At 40.9% G+C, this 16,468-nt stretch overlaps 1 protein-coding gene across 3 annotated transcripts in view; it reads right to left on the reverse strand.

The window, feature by feature from the left end:
* Cep135 (centrosomal protein 135) overlaps positions 1-15,621 on the reverse strand; it is a 63,195-nt gene extending 47,574 nt beyond the window's left edge. For 2 of the 3 annotated variants that reach the window (XM_090343569.1, XM_090343567.1), the window contains exons 1-6: positions 15,488-15,621; positions 11,264-11,419; positions 10,099-10,289; positions 9,126-9,293; positions 8,090-8,231; positions 4,140-4,224 (exon numbers count right to left, since the gene is read on the reverse strand). In XM_090343569.1, the coding sequence (XP_090199695.1) occupies positions 4,140-4,224; positions 8,090-8,231; positions 9,126-9,293; positions 10,099-10,289; positions 11,264-11,376 (699 nt within the window). In that variant the 5' untranslated portion in view covers positions 11,377-11,419; positions 15,488-15,621. Of the gene's footprint in view, positions 1-4,139; positions 4,225-8,089; positions 8,232-9,125; positions 9,294-10,098; positions 10,290-11,263; positions 11,420-15,249; positions 15,318-15,487 lie in introns of those variants that run through there. The other variant, XM_090343568.1, reaches the window with a different exon arrangement.
* Positions 15,622-16,468: the final 847 nt, after the last annotated feature.

Raw genomic sequence — 16,468 nt, forward strand, 5'->3', positions numbered from 1 at the left:
TCTCCATAATTTCCCTAAATGTGAACCGGCTGAGCAAGCCAATCCAAAGACACAGAGCAGCAGACTGGATGAAGAAACAAGACCCATCAATATGCTGTCTCCAAGAGACCCATCTCACTGCCAAAGACAGAAACAAACTCCAAGTGAAAGAATGGAAAAGAATTTTCCACTCCAACGCACGTGCAAAAAAGCAGTAGCAATCTTAATCTCTGACAAAATTAACTTCTCAGTAAAATCAGTATGTAAAGATAAAGATGGCAATTACATATTAGTAAAGGGTAAAATTCATAACCAGAATATTACAGTCATAAACATTTACTCCCCCAACCTGGTAGTACCTAAATTCACCAAGCAAACTCTCTTAGAATTACAGAACAAGATAGACTCAAACACAGTCATAGTGGGAGACTTCAATACGCCACTCTGACCAAACCACAGGTCAACTCAGTAAAAGATCAGCAAAGACACCACTGACTTAAACGACACCATAGCCCATCTGGGCTTAACAGATATACAGAGTCTTCCATCCAAAGGCGAAACTTTATACATTTTTCTCAGCAGCACATGGAATATACTCCAAAATAGATCATATAATAGTTCATACAGAAAACATGAGCAGATATAGGAGGACTGATATAATCGCATACATTCTATCTGATCACAGTGAAATCAGACTAGTTCTAAACAACATAATAAAGGGTAAAAACCACTCAAACACTTGGAAGCTGAACAACACACTTCTGAATAACTCCTGGCTTACAGAACAAATCAAAGAGTAAATTCAAAGCTTTCTTGAATGCAATGACAATTAAGATACATCACAAAGGAACTTACGGGACACAGCAAAGGCAGTTCTAAGGGGCAAATTTATCACACTAGGAGCCCAGATTAAAAAGACAGAAGAAGAGCATGGAAATAACCTAAATAGAAACTGAAACACCTAGATGACCAAGAAAAAGTTAATTCTAAAACAACTAGAAGGACAGAAATAACAAAAATAGTATCAGAAATATCAGAGATTGAAATAAGATCTATCATACATAAAAATAATAAATAAAAAGTTTGGTTCTTTGAAAGAGTCAAAAAAACTGACAGACCCCTGGCAAGTTTAATTAAAAAGAGAGAGGGGAGACTCAAATAAACAAGATTGGAGATCCTATGGGAACAATCACGACTGATATTCAAGAAATTCAGTCGATATTGATATTGATATTGAGGTCTTTGATCCACTTTGAGTTAATGCTTGTACATGGCAAAAGGCTAGAGTTTGAAGTCTGGTATTGTAATACCACCCGCATTGCTCTTTTTGCTTAGAATTGTTTTGGATGATTTCTTAAATAAATATAGGCTACCTACACTGAACCAAGAAGAGGTAAGTAAGCAAATTGAAAAACCAATTTCATACACTGAAATAGTGGAAGCAATCAGGGAAATGTTAACCAAAAAGAACCCAGGTCCAGATGGTTTCACTGAGGAATTCTGCAAGACTTTTAAAGATGAAGTAATACCTATACTCTTGAAACTCTTCTGAGAAATAGAAGCAGAAGCAGCTATACCAAACTCATTTTATGAAGCTAATATTACACTCATCCCCAAACCAGGGAAAGACTCAACCAAAAAAAGAGAACTACAGACCTATCTCTCTAATGAACACAGACACAAAACTCCTCAATAAAATATTAGCCAACAGAATTCAGAAACAAATTTTAAAAAATTATACAAGTAGGCTTCATCCCACAGATGCAAAGCTGGTTTAACATTCACAAATCAATAAATACAATACATTATATCAATTATCATATGATAATTTCTCTGGACGCTGAGAAGGCATTTGACAAAACACAACATCCATTCATGTTGAAAGCACTAGAAAAATAAGAAGAGGAGGTACATTCCTTAAAATAATTAAAGCCATATATGACAAACTTACAGCTAGTATCATACTAAATGGAGAAAGATTAGAACCATTGACCTGAATATCAGGAACTCAACAGGGATGCCCACTCCCTCCACTTCTCTTCAATACAGTGCTGGAACCCTTAGCCCGAGCTATAAGGCAAGAGAAGGACATCAAAGGGATCCACATAGGGAAAGAAGAAAATAAACTATCCCTATTCGCAGATGACATAGTCCTCTACTTGGGTGACCCAATAAGCTCCACTCCCAAACTCCTAGAATTAATAAACTACTTTAGCAAAGTGGCAGGATACAAAATTAACCTGCAAAAGTCAGTAGCTTTCTTGTACACCAACAATACACAAACAGAAGGCCAAATCAAGAAAATGATCCCATTTGCAATAGCCCCCAACAGAATAAAATACTTAGGAATTAGCTTAATCACAGATGTAATGGAATTATTTAAGGAAAGAAACTAAAGAGGACACCAGGAAATGGAAAGACATCCCATGCTCATGGGTAGTGAAAATGGCTATACTGCCAAAATTGATATACAAATTCCATGGAATCCCCATCAAAATCCAAGACATTCTTTACTGAAATAGAAGATATAATCCAAAGGTTCATATGGAACAAGAAAAGACCTAGAATAGCCGAAACAATTCTAGGCAAAAAGAGCAATGCTGGTGGTATTACAATACCAGACTTCAAACTCTACTATAGAGCCATAATAACAAAAACTGAACGGTATTGGCACAAAAATAGACCAGCAGATCAATGGAACAGAATAGAAGATCCAGAAATAGAACCACATACCTATAATCAATTTGTATTTGCAAAGGAGCCAAAGATATACAGTGGAACAAACACAGTCTATTCAATTATTGGTACTGGCAAAACTGGGCAGCCACATGCAGAAAGCTAAAAATTGATCTTAGCCTTTTGCCATGTACAAGCATTAACTCAAAGTGGATCAAAGACCTCAATATCAGATCTGAAACCTTGAAACTGTTACACGATAGAGTTGGAGAGACACTGGAACTCATAGGCACAGGTAAAAACTTCCTGAACAGAATCCTGAAAATAAAAAGTTTCTGCACAGATAAAAGCATAGCTACTAAAGTAGAAAGACACCCAATTAACTGAGAAAAGATATTTACCAATAATACATCAGACAAATGCTTAATATCCAGTATCTACAGGGAACTCAAGAAACTAATCCCCCCCAAACCTAACAAACCAATCACTAAATGGGCAAGATAACTAGAGAGTTTTTATCAAAAGAAGAGGTTAAAATGATAGAAAAACTTAAGAGAAAATGCTCATCATCCACAGTCATAAAGGAAATGCAATTAAAAACAACCCTAAGATACCACCTTATACCAATTAGAATGGCCAAGATTATGAACTCAGACAATGACAGTTGTGGGCAGGGTTGTGTAGAAAAAGGAACCCAACTACACTGCTGGTGGGAATGTAGACTAGTTCAGCCACTCTGGAAAGTAGTTGGAGGTTTCTTAAAAAACTGAAAATAGACCTTCCCTATGATCCTGCCATACCTCTTCTGGGTATCTATTCCTGAGCATCTCAGGATATGATAAGGACACCTGCTCTATTCACAATAGCCAAGTGATGGAAACAAGCCAGATGCCCTACTGCAGACGAATGGATACAGAAAGTGGTATACACACACATACACACACACACACACACACATATATATTTTTTTATAATGGAATTCTACAAAGCCAACAAACAAGATATAATAATGGCATTTGCAGGGAAGTGGATGAATCTAGAGTGAGACAAGTCAACACCAAAGGGACAAAAGGCGCATGGTATCCTTAATATGTGGCTATTAGATCCAAACAGTACAAGAGCGAGGACTCAATATTTGTGTACCCAATGCTATGGACATGGTATTGGAAATATAAACACAACTACATAGACATAAAAATTAATGTCTCTATAGATATGTTTTATTACATAGATTAATATGGATCTATGACATACAAACCCTCAGCCTAATTTTGATTATATTCTAAGTGCCAGTGATTATATATAGAGATTCCCTTCTTGAAGACTTGTTTGTTAAACACGTCATTTTGAAATATGATGTAAAAATCAATGTTAATAAATTCTTTAATTAAAAAAAAAAAAACAGTGCTATCAGATACAAGACAATTACAATGAGGACCACAGAATCCTTTTGGCTGTGTGGATATGCAGTCATGAGGACCCACCTGCTTGCCATAGTTTCTCACCCCACTTTCCATCATTGTTAACCTTTGCTGTAGCTGCTGAACCTCCTGCTGAAGTTCCTGAATCCTGAAACACATTTGTAACAAATGATATGAAAGGAGATGGTTGACAAATTCTACACTTTCTGCTTCTCAATGAGTGATGAGGCGCTGTGCCAGAGTCCTAAAGCTGCAACATTAATAGACTATGTCATGTTGAAGAAAGAATTGCATTAGGACAGGTAGAAAGCTCAGCAGTAAATAACTTGGAACTTGGACACATTATGCAATGTACCCATACAACCCATGGTTGTGCGCATACTCTAGTCCCTGGGCTTTCTCAAACCTAGAGTTCTACTACTTGAGCCTCAGCACCACTTCTGGCTTTTTTCTATGTATGTGGTACCGAGGAATCAAACCGAGGAGTAGAACCTGGGTCTTGATGCATGCTAGGCAAGCACTCTACTACTAGGCCAAATGCCCAGCCCCCACTTCTGGCTTTTTGATGGCTAACTGGAGATAGGAGTCTCACACTTTCCTACCCACACTGACTTCAAACCATGCGCCCTACATCTCAGCCTCCTGAATACCTAGGATTGTAGTGAGCCACAAGTGCCCAGCTCTCTGTTTTATTTTGATCCTTACAACAACTCTTTGAGATCCTACTACTAATTCTTAGGTACAAAAAAACTGAAGGTCTTGGGGCCAGGAGTGTGCCCTAGTAGTGGTAGAGTGCTTGCCTAGCATGCACAAAGACCGGGGTACCACATACAGAGAAAAAGCTGGAATTGGTGTTGTGGCTCAAGGGGTAGAGTGCTAGCCTTCAGAAAGCCCAAGGACAATGCTCAGGCCCTGAGGCTTAGAAACCAAACAAAAGAAAACTGAAGGTCTAGTTCAAACTTCATAGCATTACTATGTGAAATAAGGAACTAAAGCAAGTTTTCTAAATCTAGCTTTGGATTATCTAATAAACTACTCTGAAATCCTTTAAGGAAAAATATTAAGAAAACAATTTTCCAAGTGAGTAAGGCAAAAATCTAAATTCTACAAGTACTCACTTAAATGGATCTGAAGTATCTCAATAGGTCATAGCCCACTTTTACATAGGAAAGATAGATTTGAAGGCAGGTTTGCTGTTATTCTGGTTTGTGAATTTTGAAATTTTTCATTAATATATACATGTATAATACTAGGGTTCATTGTGATGATTCATAAGAGCGTCACAGTGTACTTTGCATAGTTCCTTCCTCTATTAAACAAGACAACTGAAAGGAACTAATACCAGCCAGCTCTGGTGGCTCAAGCCTATAATCCCAGCCACCTGGATTCAAGAGAATTATGGTTCAAAGCTAGCCGATGTCAAAAACCTTGCAAGACCACTTTTTTTCAGCGCACAGCTGGCCACAGTGGCGTGTACTTGTCATCCCAAACTATATGGAGGCTGAGACTGGGAGGACTGTGGAGCCAGGATGAGCCAGGCAGAAAAATCCAGATGACTGTCTCCTCAGAAGGAAATCTTGATGTGTGTCTGTGATCTCAACGACAACAGGAAGGCTCAGAGTCAGTGGTTCACAGCCCAAATATGTGCCTAGATGAAAGTGAAACCCTATCCTAAAAATAGCGAGTGAGAAACAGGGCTGGAGGAGCAAGTGTGAGGCTCTGAGGACTGCCAAAAAAAAAAAAAAGGTCCTAGGCTGTAACTTTTTTTTTTTTAATTGGTAGTACTGGAGTTTGAACTCAGGGCTACAGACTTGCTAGACAAGTACTCTACCACTTAAGCCACATTCCCAGCTCTTGATATTTTATTTTTCAGATAGGATCTTATACTTTTGCCCTAACTACTCTAGACTTGCTGCATGCCTGCCTCCACTTCCTAAGTAGTGTGGATTACAGGTGTTCTAACATGGCCAACTAGACGCTGAGTCAGGGGTCTCACTAATTGTTTCATTTAGGTGGCCTTAAATCACTCTCCTACTATCCCTGACTCTCAAGTAGCTGGGATTATAATAGAAATGTGACACCATAACATTTGACCCCCAGTTTACAATTTTAGTAGGAGGGCAATGCATAAAATAATTCGTGCCTAACGTAATTCTACACCTACTGGTCCATATACTAGGTGAGCATAAATCAGTGAAGAGATTTTTATTGGTTCTTCAACCATTTTTTTTAAAGATTATACTAAGGTAACTAAATTCAAATAAGTCCTCCAGAGTTTCTGCACCACTTATGAAGAATATGTCTAGTATTTTCCTGGCAGATCTGGTGAGCGCTTCCCAAAGATGCCCGTAGTGTTGGCAGCACTCGCTCATTTTCTTTGCTAACCTCTTACATTTTCCTTTTATTTTTAGTTGGTTGTGGGGTTTGAACTCTGGGCCTGGGCACTGTCTCTGAGCTCTTCAGCTCAAGACTAGCCCTCTATCACTTTGAGCCATAGCTCTACTTCTAGTTTTCTGGTGATTAATTGGACATAAGAGTCTCATGGACTCTCGTGCTGGGGCTGGCTTTGAATCGTGATCCTATCTTAGCCTCCTGAGTAGTTAGGATTACAGGTGTGAGTCATCAGCACCCAGCTTATAATTTTTGTTGTTGTTGTTGGTTGTGGGGCTTGAACTCAGCCTGGGCACTGTCCCACGCTGAGCTCTTCAGCTCAAGGCTTACTGCCCTACTCCTGAAGCCACAGTGCCACTTCTGGTTTTCTAGTGGTTAATGGAGTCTCTCGTTCTTCAGAGCTGGGCAGGCTTTGAACTGCGATCCTCAGATCTCAGCTTCCTGAATAGCTAGGATTACAGGCATTAGCCACCAGAGCCCAGCTTACAATTTTCTTAATGGCATCTTCTCGTTCATCTCCACCACTGACTACTGGCTTTTAAAGAGCAGCAACACTATCTTATTCCGCTCTCTTCATATCTCAGAACACTTTCACAATGCCAAGAGGCCTAATGAAGTTTTAATTAACTGGAGTTTATATCTGATTCCAGTTTAAGGAAATATAAGTACAGAGTTAGAGAAATCATGAGATAAGAATTTCAAATCCATTTATAAATCTATTCATGTCCAACTGGTATTTGAGATAAATCTGAAGAGAATCTGAAAAAAGATAATTTACAGATGAAACTAAATGTATATACAAGACTCCTGAAATAGGTTCTTGATGGCACTAAACTATTTTGAAGCAAAAATTTCAGGCACATAACCTTTGGAAAAAAACATTTCAGATACATAACCTATTTGAAATCAAAGTTTCAAAACAGAATTCAGAATATATTTATTGAGTACCTGTGCACAAAGTTCTGTGCTAGAAACAAGGGGCCCAATAGTTACCAAGCCAAAAACATTCCTTACCAAGAGACCTGCATCAAATCAGTGATCCATTAAGGCAGTATGATTATAGCTGTGTGGACTCATGCCTGTATTCTGAATTACTAACATAGTGAAGACACTATGGTTCAAGATCAGCTGGGGTAAGTAAGACTTCACTTTAATAAATAGACCATAGGTAGGAAAATCTCAGTCTGAGATCAACTAGGTACAAAAACTCAAAACCTCCCTTAAAAATAATGAAAGCAGGGCCAGGAGTTTGGCCGTGGTGGAGTGCTTGCCTAGCAGGAAGACCTGATTTTGAATCCCCTGTACCACATACATAGAAAAAAGCCGGAAGTGGTGCTGAGGCTCAATGGTAGAGCTCTAGCCTTGAGAAAGTCCAAAGACAGTGCTTAGGTCCTGAGCTCAAGCCCAGGACTGGCAAAAAAAAAAAAAGTTTGAAGGTGTGGTTCAAATAGTAGAAAACCTGCCTACCGTGTACTCAGTTAAAATTATAGTCCCACCACCACACACACACACACACAAAATCTTTTTTTTTTTTTCCATTTTGATGCTAAGGACTAAACTCAGCATGCTAAGCATAAATTACCTCTGAGTTATAAACCCAGTTGCAGAATGATTTCATGTACCTGTTATCAGCCACTTCCAGGAGGTCTGCAATATACGGGTCCTCGGGCTGAGGAACGGGGTAAGAACTGACTTCAGAGGGGGGAACTGGCTCATCAATTTGCATCCTCTGGCGCCTGAAAGCAATGCTTCTTTTCTTGCCACCTTAAAAAAAAAGTCTCAAAAGAATTAGGAGAAACAAAATAAAACATAAATTTGTCTTTCTGAATTTTGCTTATTTGACAACACAGTCATCACTGGTTCCATCCAGTTTTATGGCTAGCATTCCAATGTGGACATATAATACCACATTTTCTTTATCAACTCATTTGGTCACGAGTATAAAATGTCTATGTGTCTGCATTTTGACAAATGCACTTAGATTTAATCTGACACTCTGCTATACAGACATTGGGTTTTGGCAAGATTAAAAGCTTTTCCAGAAATCATTACTAACAAAAACCTGTCAAAGTATACATCTTGTTAAGCAATGTCAAGGAGCAAATAGCTAAAAACTGAAACAGCAAAAGCAGAATAAATAGAAATGTCACCTGTAACATACTTATGTTATAAACTTAAATAGTAAGGATATTTTCTCAATTATGTTTAAAAGTAGCAGGAATTAACTTTTTCTAATGAAGAGAATGATCAAATTTGTCTTTGTCTAAAATGCATGGATAATTTATCCTCTTCCCCCTCCCACCCCCCCTCGTCCTGGGATTTTAACTCAGGGTCTAGATGCTACCCCGAGTTTCTTTTTGTTCAAGGCTAGGACTATATCACATGAGCCACAGCTCCGTTTCTAGCTTTTTTTTTTGGGTAATTTATTGGAGATAAGAGTCATAGATTTTTCTGTCTTGGAACTGTGCTCTTCAGATCTCAGCCTTGTGAGTAGCTAGGATTACAGATGTGAGCCACCGCCCCCGGTAATATTCATCATTTTTATCATCTGCCAAGATTTGAGTTGTATGTGAAAAGTTAACAAGTCCTTGTGAATAAACATAACCACCATTTTATCTTCATGATGATTCTAACAAATTTGAGAATGAATAGACATACCTGGAGTTTGTACGACAGCATGCAAATTCTTTTCCTGAAGCTGTTGAATTTTTTCGTTCTTAGCTTTACTCTCTTTCTCCAAAAGTCTGAGTTTATGAACATATTGATTATTTAGAAATTTCAGATCAGCTGTTTCATGTGCACTCTTCTTCAATGCTGTTTTCAATTCTTACGATGAAAAAGAGTCAAAGACTAAAGATCAAGAAATCTATGCAGTTCTTCCCTTTCACAAAATACAAAAGGTCAAATCAAGAAAGGCTCCACCTGATTCTTACACATGCTTTGTCTCAAGCCCATTATTCTACCACTATTAACAAAACTGCAAATAACTCACTAAACACAAGAGGAAATGTTTTCTGTCGCTATAGGTGCATAGTGTATAATAAGCTGGGCAGGAAGCTAAAGGACTATAAATACATGCCAAGCATAAAGAAAGAATTTACAGTAAGATAACCATGGACTGGAGGTGTGACTAGTGGTAGAACACCGGCCAGAGGCAAGCCAGCTGAGCAAGAGTCTGAGACTTTGAGTTTAAGCCCTGGTGCTGACATGTCATCATCATCATTACTTTTAGAAGAATTATCATATGACTACCTTTCACCTGATGCCTTTGAAATCGTTCTGTGGCATCAACTTCCCAGCTCAAAGACTCGGTTAAACACAGCTATTTCCCTTACTTTACCACTTTCATTTTCAGTAAAGGAAAAACAAAAGCTTTTTTAGAACTTTCCTCATTTCTAGCACTCATAGTATTTTTAAATCTAAATTTTAGTTCACATATTTCAAGGTCTAACCTCGTTACAGAATGCACATTTATTTATTTTCCAGCTCAGAGCTCCTGAATACATCTAGTGGTATTCAAGGACCTGTCATCTTTTGTAATCAGCAATTTCACAATAAGACTGTAGCCTCATCTACATGAAAGCCAAAAAAGCAAAGATGTTGCATGTATAAATTACTGATTTTCCTTTACCTCTATTGTTTTGTTCTGAGTACTCTTTCAGTTTCATCAACTCCAGGTATAATTCATTATTTTCCCTATTTAGTCTTGAATTTTCAAGTTTATAAGGCTCCAAGACAAAATCAAAATTGGCGCTTTCTTTTTCAGCTTTCACAGAAGATAATTTTAATTGTCGAAGGCTTTCTGTGGTGTGAACCAAATCACTAAAATTAAATACAAACATAAATACAAGAAAACATTCCATTAGATTTTAAGTAACTTAAAACATACTTCAAAATACATTTCTAGCCTTAAAATATATCTTAAATGATACCAAATTTTAAGAAAAGAATAAATATTAAGGTTCTTTCCAAGTATCAGGCCCCTTAAAATTTCTCAAAACAAGATTGTTATAAAGTAAGTACATACTGAATCACTCAGAATCTTCTGCCTACGCATGCTCCAGGACTACAAGCTAAGCAGGTAAAAATCATACAAGAATCAACCCTTACCTCTAAGAATATAGGCTAGCAGGACATTTAGTTAGTACATACTTAGTAAAGTGGAAACAAAGAAAGCCAAGCAAGAACTTGAGGCTTCAGCTCAAACTCAGTATTATACCAAGAAAGAAAGAAATCTTGCTATACTCAAGCTAAGGTTCAACCTCCAGTACTGCTTTAAAAAAAAAAAAAAGAAAAAAAAGGAGGGGGTAGAGTATGGCTTGCCTTTATCAGCAATTCCTCAACTCAACTTCTACTCTCCGAGAAACTCTCATAAATGTCTGCTCAGAACAGCAGGATATACAGTGACCCCGAGAAAGGGCTGGGCGATCCAGACTAGAGGAAGAGCAGGCAAGCACCACAGGACTGAAACGGCTGAATGACTCAAAAGGACTTAACTGTCTACCCACTTTATTGAAGAAGGAAGCTCAACCACAAATAACATCAATGGATGATTATTTATGCTTAGATCTGCATTTTTCAGGGCTGGAGTTTGGCCTAATGGTAGAGTGCTTGTCTAGCATGCACGAAGACCCGGGTTTGATTCCCCTGTACCATATACATAGTAAAGCTGGAAATGGTGCTAGGGCTCAAGTGGCAGAGTGCTAGCCTTGAGGAAAGAGCCCAAGGGCAGTGCTCAGGCCCTGAGTTCAAGCCCTAGGACTGGCCAAAAATAAAATCTACTGTTTTCACTTTACCTGAAAAGTTTTTCGACCAAAGGCAAACACTCCACTGTCAGAGTCTGTCGGTATCCCAGCTGATCTAATCTTTTCCTGATGTTAATAAACTTTCTTTCTGCAGCTGTAGTCATCTTGCCTTCCAGACCAGTTTTATTCACTTCAAAATTTAAAGTTCTAGAAAAAGAAGAATGAAACATTGTTATTATAGCTGTTGTTGGTAGTTCTCAATAACACAAGATTTTCATATGGAACAATGATTTTTGTTCCTATTTAAAATAAATTAACTTAATGCTTATAGATAGATCTCACATTTACGATGCTGTAGTAAAATGCATATCTCTTGACAAACCTAAATGTAAAGTTAAGCCAATGAAGACTTTAGAAGAAAATAATTTCCCAGAGACAATTCTTTTAAACTCTTTTAGATATTTAAATTAGCATATGGAGAGGGATTTCACTGTAACATCTTTACATGTTTATAATATATTCCACTTAGTTTCATACCCTCTTATCACTCCTTTCTCGGCCCCAAACAATTTTAACCGGTTTGCCTGTTTTATTTTCATAGATGCAAACCATCTATTTTGGTCCAACTCAGAACTCTTTTTTTTTTTTTTTTTTTTGCCAGTCCTGGGCTTGAGCTCAGGGCCTGAGCACTGTCCTTGGACTTTCTCAAGGCTAGAACTCTACCACTTGAGCCTTAGCACCACTTCCGGCTTTTTCTATATATGTGGTACCAAGGAATCGAACCCGGGTCTTCGTGCATGCTAGGCAAGCACTTTAACCACTAGGCCAAATTCCCGGCCCTCAGAGCTCTTTTAAGAGCACTAAACATAAAAAAAATTATTTGTAAACTGGACTTCATTAAAATTAAAAATATATCCTCAAAATACCCCATCTAAAAATAGAAAAGGAAGCCAGGCGTGGTGGCTCATGACTTTAATCCTAGCTACTCAGGAGGCTGAGATCTGAAGATCACAGTTCAAAGCCAGCGGACACTAAAGTCTGAGAAACTCTTATCTCTAATTAATCACTAGAAAAGGGGAAGTAGGGCTGTGGCCCAAGGGGTAGGGCGGTAGCCTTGAGCTGAAGAGCTCAGGGACAACACCCAGGCCCAGAGTTCAAGCCCTACAACCCACAAAAAAAATAAAATAAATAAATAAATAAATAAGTAGGAAAGGGACAGAGGCATGGCTGAGTGAGAGCTCTGGTGTAGCAAGCTCAAGGCCCTGACGTCAAACCTCAGTATTGCCCTTTCCGCAAGAAGGAAAATGAACAAGGGACAAAAAAATATTCACAATATCTCGGTGGAATGATTTATAAATAAAATATAAAAAGAATCCAGGTGCTGGTGTCTCATCCCTGTAACCCTAGCTACTCAGGAGGCTGAGATCTGAGGACTGAAGTTTGAAGCCAGCTCAGGTAGAAAAGTCTGTGAGGCTCTTATTTCCAGATAAAACTGCCCAAAATGCCAGAAGTGGAGTTGTAGCTCAAGTGGTAGAATGCGAGGCTTGAGCAATAGAAACCTATGGATAGAACCCAGACTCTGAGTTAAAACCCCAGGACCAATATTAATTAATTAATTAAATGAACCTCATAACTGAATAATAAATGGAACTCATAACAACTCAGTAGGGATAATTAATTAAGCTAAAACTAAAATTTTGTTGTAATAAAAGACCTGAACAGGCCAGAAGTCAGCAGCTCACATCCATTTTTCTAGGTACTCAGGAGGTTGAGCTAGGATGATAGCAGTTCTAGGCCAGCACAGGCAGAAAAAGCCAGAGAGATTCTATCTCCAATTAACCAGCAAAATGTGAGGCTGGAGAATGGTTCAAGTGGCAGAACACCAACTCCAAGCAAAAAAGCCAAATGAAAGCACAAGGTCCTAAGATCAAGGTTCAGATACATACATGAACTTGAACAAGTACTCTACAAAAGCTTATTTCAGGAGAACTAGTCTATGGAAAGCGGCTCAACATTAGTCATCAGGGAAACACCAATTCAAACTGTCCATGCTAGAATCACTATAATTAAAGACTGACATGTTGGCAAAGATTCAGAATAAATGAAATGCTCACACATTGCGGGACAGAATGGTAAAATCACTTTGGAAAAAGCCAGGCTGTTTCTTATGAAGTTAAACATATTCTTAGCTAATAACACCTCATTTTATTTCTAGGCGTTTACACTAGAAAATGAAAGCAAACATCCACAAAAAGATAACAGCATATTCACAGCAAATTTATTCATAACACACCCAAACTGGAAACATACTAAAAACACACGAATAGTGAAAGGAAAAGCAAATTCATATTTATAAAACGCATGACTACTCAGGAATAAGAGGGAAGGGACTACTGATACTTATCACCAAATATGCATGAATCTCAAAAGTATCATCTGGGCCAAAGCAGTCAGATGCTGTTCAAGCAGCTCAGTGCTTCACCTTTATAATCCCAGTTGCCTGGGAGGCAATGAGCCAGAGGATTGTTTAAGGTTAGCCTGGGCAAATTAGCTAAATGTAACTCCACAAACAAATCAGACACGCTGGATTGATCATTCCTAGAATCCCAACGATGTGAGAGGCATAAGAAGAGTCTTGGTCTGAGGCCATTCCTGGGCAGAAAGGTGAGTGTCCAAGCTGGGTGCTCGTGGTCCCATCTGTAATCTTAGTTACTTAGGAGGTTCAATTGCTAGCTTTGAGAAAAAGCTAAAAGCACAGTGCCCAGACTCCGAGTTTAACCCCAGGACCAGAGTGAAAAGAAAACAAGCTGATAAATATGTCAAAAGACTAAACAGGATAATAAAAGAAAAAAAGTGCAGTATCTAGGTATCTACCCCCCTACCTTCCTCAAATAATGCAAACATAAAACATACAATTGATAATCTAATAATATAATCTAATAATACAGACTGGTGGTTCATGCCTGTGACCCTACTAGCTCTTTGGAAACTGAGATCTGAAGATAATGGTTCAAAAGCCAGCGAGGGCAGGACAGCCTGTAAGATTTTTTTTTTTCAGTTGTGGGATATGAACTCTGGGCCTGGATGTTGTCCCCGAGCTCTTCTGGATTCTTTAAGGCTATTGCCCCCTTGAGCCACAGCCCCACTTCTGCTTTTCTAGTGATTAATTGGAGATAAGAGTCTCCCGGTGTCCAGTGCTTCTCAGATCTCAGCCTCCCGAGTAGCTAGGATTACTGGGTGAGTCTCCTCACCCAGCTCAAATGATCTCACATTAACCACGAAAAAAGCTCAAGTGGTAAGAGTGCCTTGAGCCAGAAAGCTTAGGAACAGCACCCAGGCCCTGAGTCCACACGCACACACTTATGAGAAGTTCATTTCTTTAGAAACTTTGCTCTTTTACAATAAGCCAGCAAAACACAGGACTCTCGCTTCTGCACCAAATACAGACTGTTGTGCAACTCTGTTGTTCTTCGCAGCGGATGACACCAGAGCGCACGTGGATACCCACCGGTGGGGGTGAAAAAGGCGAGGAAGGCTGCGCAGAGGCGGGGCATCGGGCCTCCCAGCACTGACCCCCCCCCAGGCACTTGTCAATCAGGGCCTGTTCCTGGTACTCGCTCCCTCTGGGTCCTGCCTGGCTCTTTTCCCAGGTTCCTTGAACAAGGCCGACCTGGCGTGATGGGGGCGGTTTGGGGCAAACTCCTCTGACAGACCTGGGCTTGGCCGGGCCCCCTAAACCTTTCCCGGGCTCCTCCTCACATCCTGCCGGGGGAGGAGGGCGGACGCGGACAAAAACCGGAACCCACACGGATCCAAGTCAAGAAGGCTGGGGGCCCCGGGGAGGGCCTCAACGTGGGTGTCTCCCGCCGGGCGCCGGGGTCTCCCGCCGGTAATCCCGGCCTCTCCGGAGTGAGATCTGAGGATCGCAGGTTCGAAGCCAGCCCTGGCCGGAAGTACAAAGTTTGGGGATCCCCCCTCCCCCGACCCCGTCCCATAGGAGCCGCCTACTTAACCCTGGAGGGTCTGAACTCCGGTACCTCTCATCTCCACCGCCTTCTCCGGAGCGGGCGAGCACCGGGGCGGGGACCCGAACCCCGGCCAGTTACTGGGGTTCCCTGTCCCCCCAGGCCTTAGCGGGGAAGGGTTCCGGGGTTCGTACGCGGCGCACTTTTAACTTTAAATCAACCCCTGCGTCCGGGGCGCGCGCGGCTTCCGGGGCCCCAGCGCTCCGCCCGAGGGCCCCCCGCGCCCCGCGGCGCCCCGCGTCGGACTCACCCGCTGCTCCGGCCGCCGCATCGTCCCCCCGCACTCGCTGCCCTCCGGCTCCCGGAGCTCCGGTCACCCGCGCCCGAACTACAGCAGTTTGAAAATGGCGCGGAGAGACCGGCCGGGCCCACACCCAGGAGGCGCCGCCGTTACCCCGGTAACGGGAGCGGCGGAGGGCAATGGCGGCGCTGGGCCGCGGTGCCCGGAAACGCCGGAGCCCGGACGGAGCAGTGGCTTGGCGCCGCCTAGTGGCTGGAGGCCGCAGCGCGCTGCCTCGAAACTGGGTGCCTGAGTGGAGGCATGCTTGAACCTGCAGGAGCCCACCACCTGCTGTGTGCACCCCTGCCCCCAGGCCTGGCTCCGCAGGCGAATTAGCCTTCATTTGCATTGGTGACCGGTCCACCATGCCCTCTGTCTGCCATCCAATGCAATTCATAATTACCCTCCAACTGTATCCCTTTTAAGGCGACTGTGGACAACACACCCATCACAATTGTCTACTGGGGCCTCGGGGCCTGCAACTCACTGGGCTTGTTTGTTACTCCTTGAGCCATACCTCCAGCCTGGATTTTGGTTGGCTAGTTTGGATATAGAGCTTTTTCTTCCCGGGCTAACCCGGAATTAGGGTCCATCAAATGTCAGCCTGTTGAGATAGAGGTGAACCACCCCGAAGTACCCCAGCTCATTTTACTCTGCTATATTTCTCTAGCATCCAATAAATATTTGTGAGTGCAATTGAGTCAAAACTTCTCACAACCAGAAAATGCATAGGCAGATCCTAAAGGTCTATTTTTCACGTAAAATCTTTCTGGATAGAGTAGATGAGAAGAGCTAATGGTTTTCTGCCTGCTCTTTTTGCCTTTTCAATTAGGCTTTAGCTCTGAAAATGAAGTTTCTTCTTTATTTTATTGTAAAAGTGATGTATAGAGGGGTTAGTTACATTCATCAGGTAGTGGATACAATACTTCTTAAACATTGATACCCCTTCCC

The sequence above is a fragment of the Megascapheus bottae genome, chromosome 13 (assembly GCF_031878675.1).
Source record: "Megascapheus bottae isolate mThoBot1 chromosome 13, mThoBot2.hap1, whole genome shotgun sequence".
In the NCBI taxonomy this organism is placed as follows: Eukaryota; Metazoa; Chordata; class Mammalia; order Rodentia; family Geomyidae; genus Megascapheus; species Megascapheus bottae.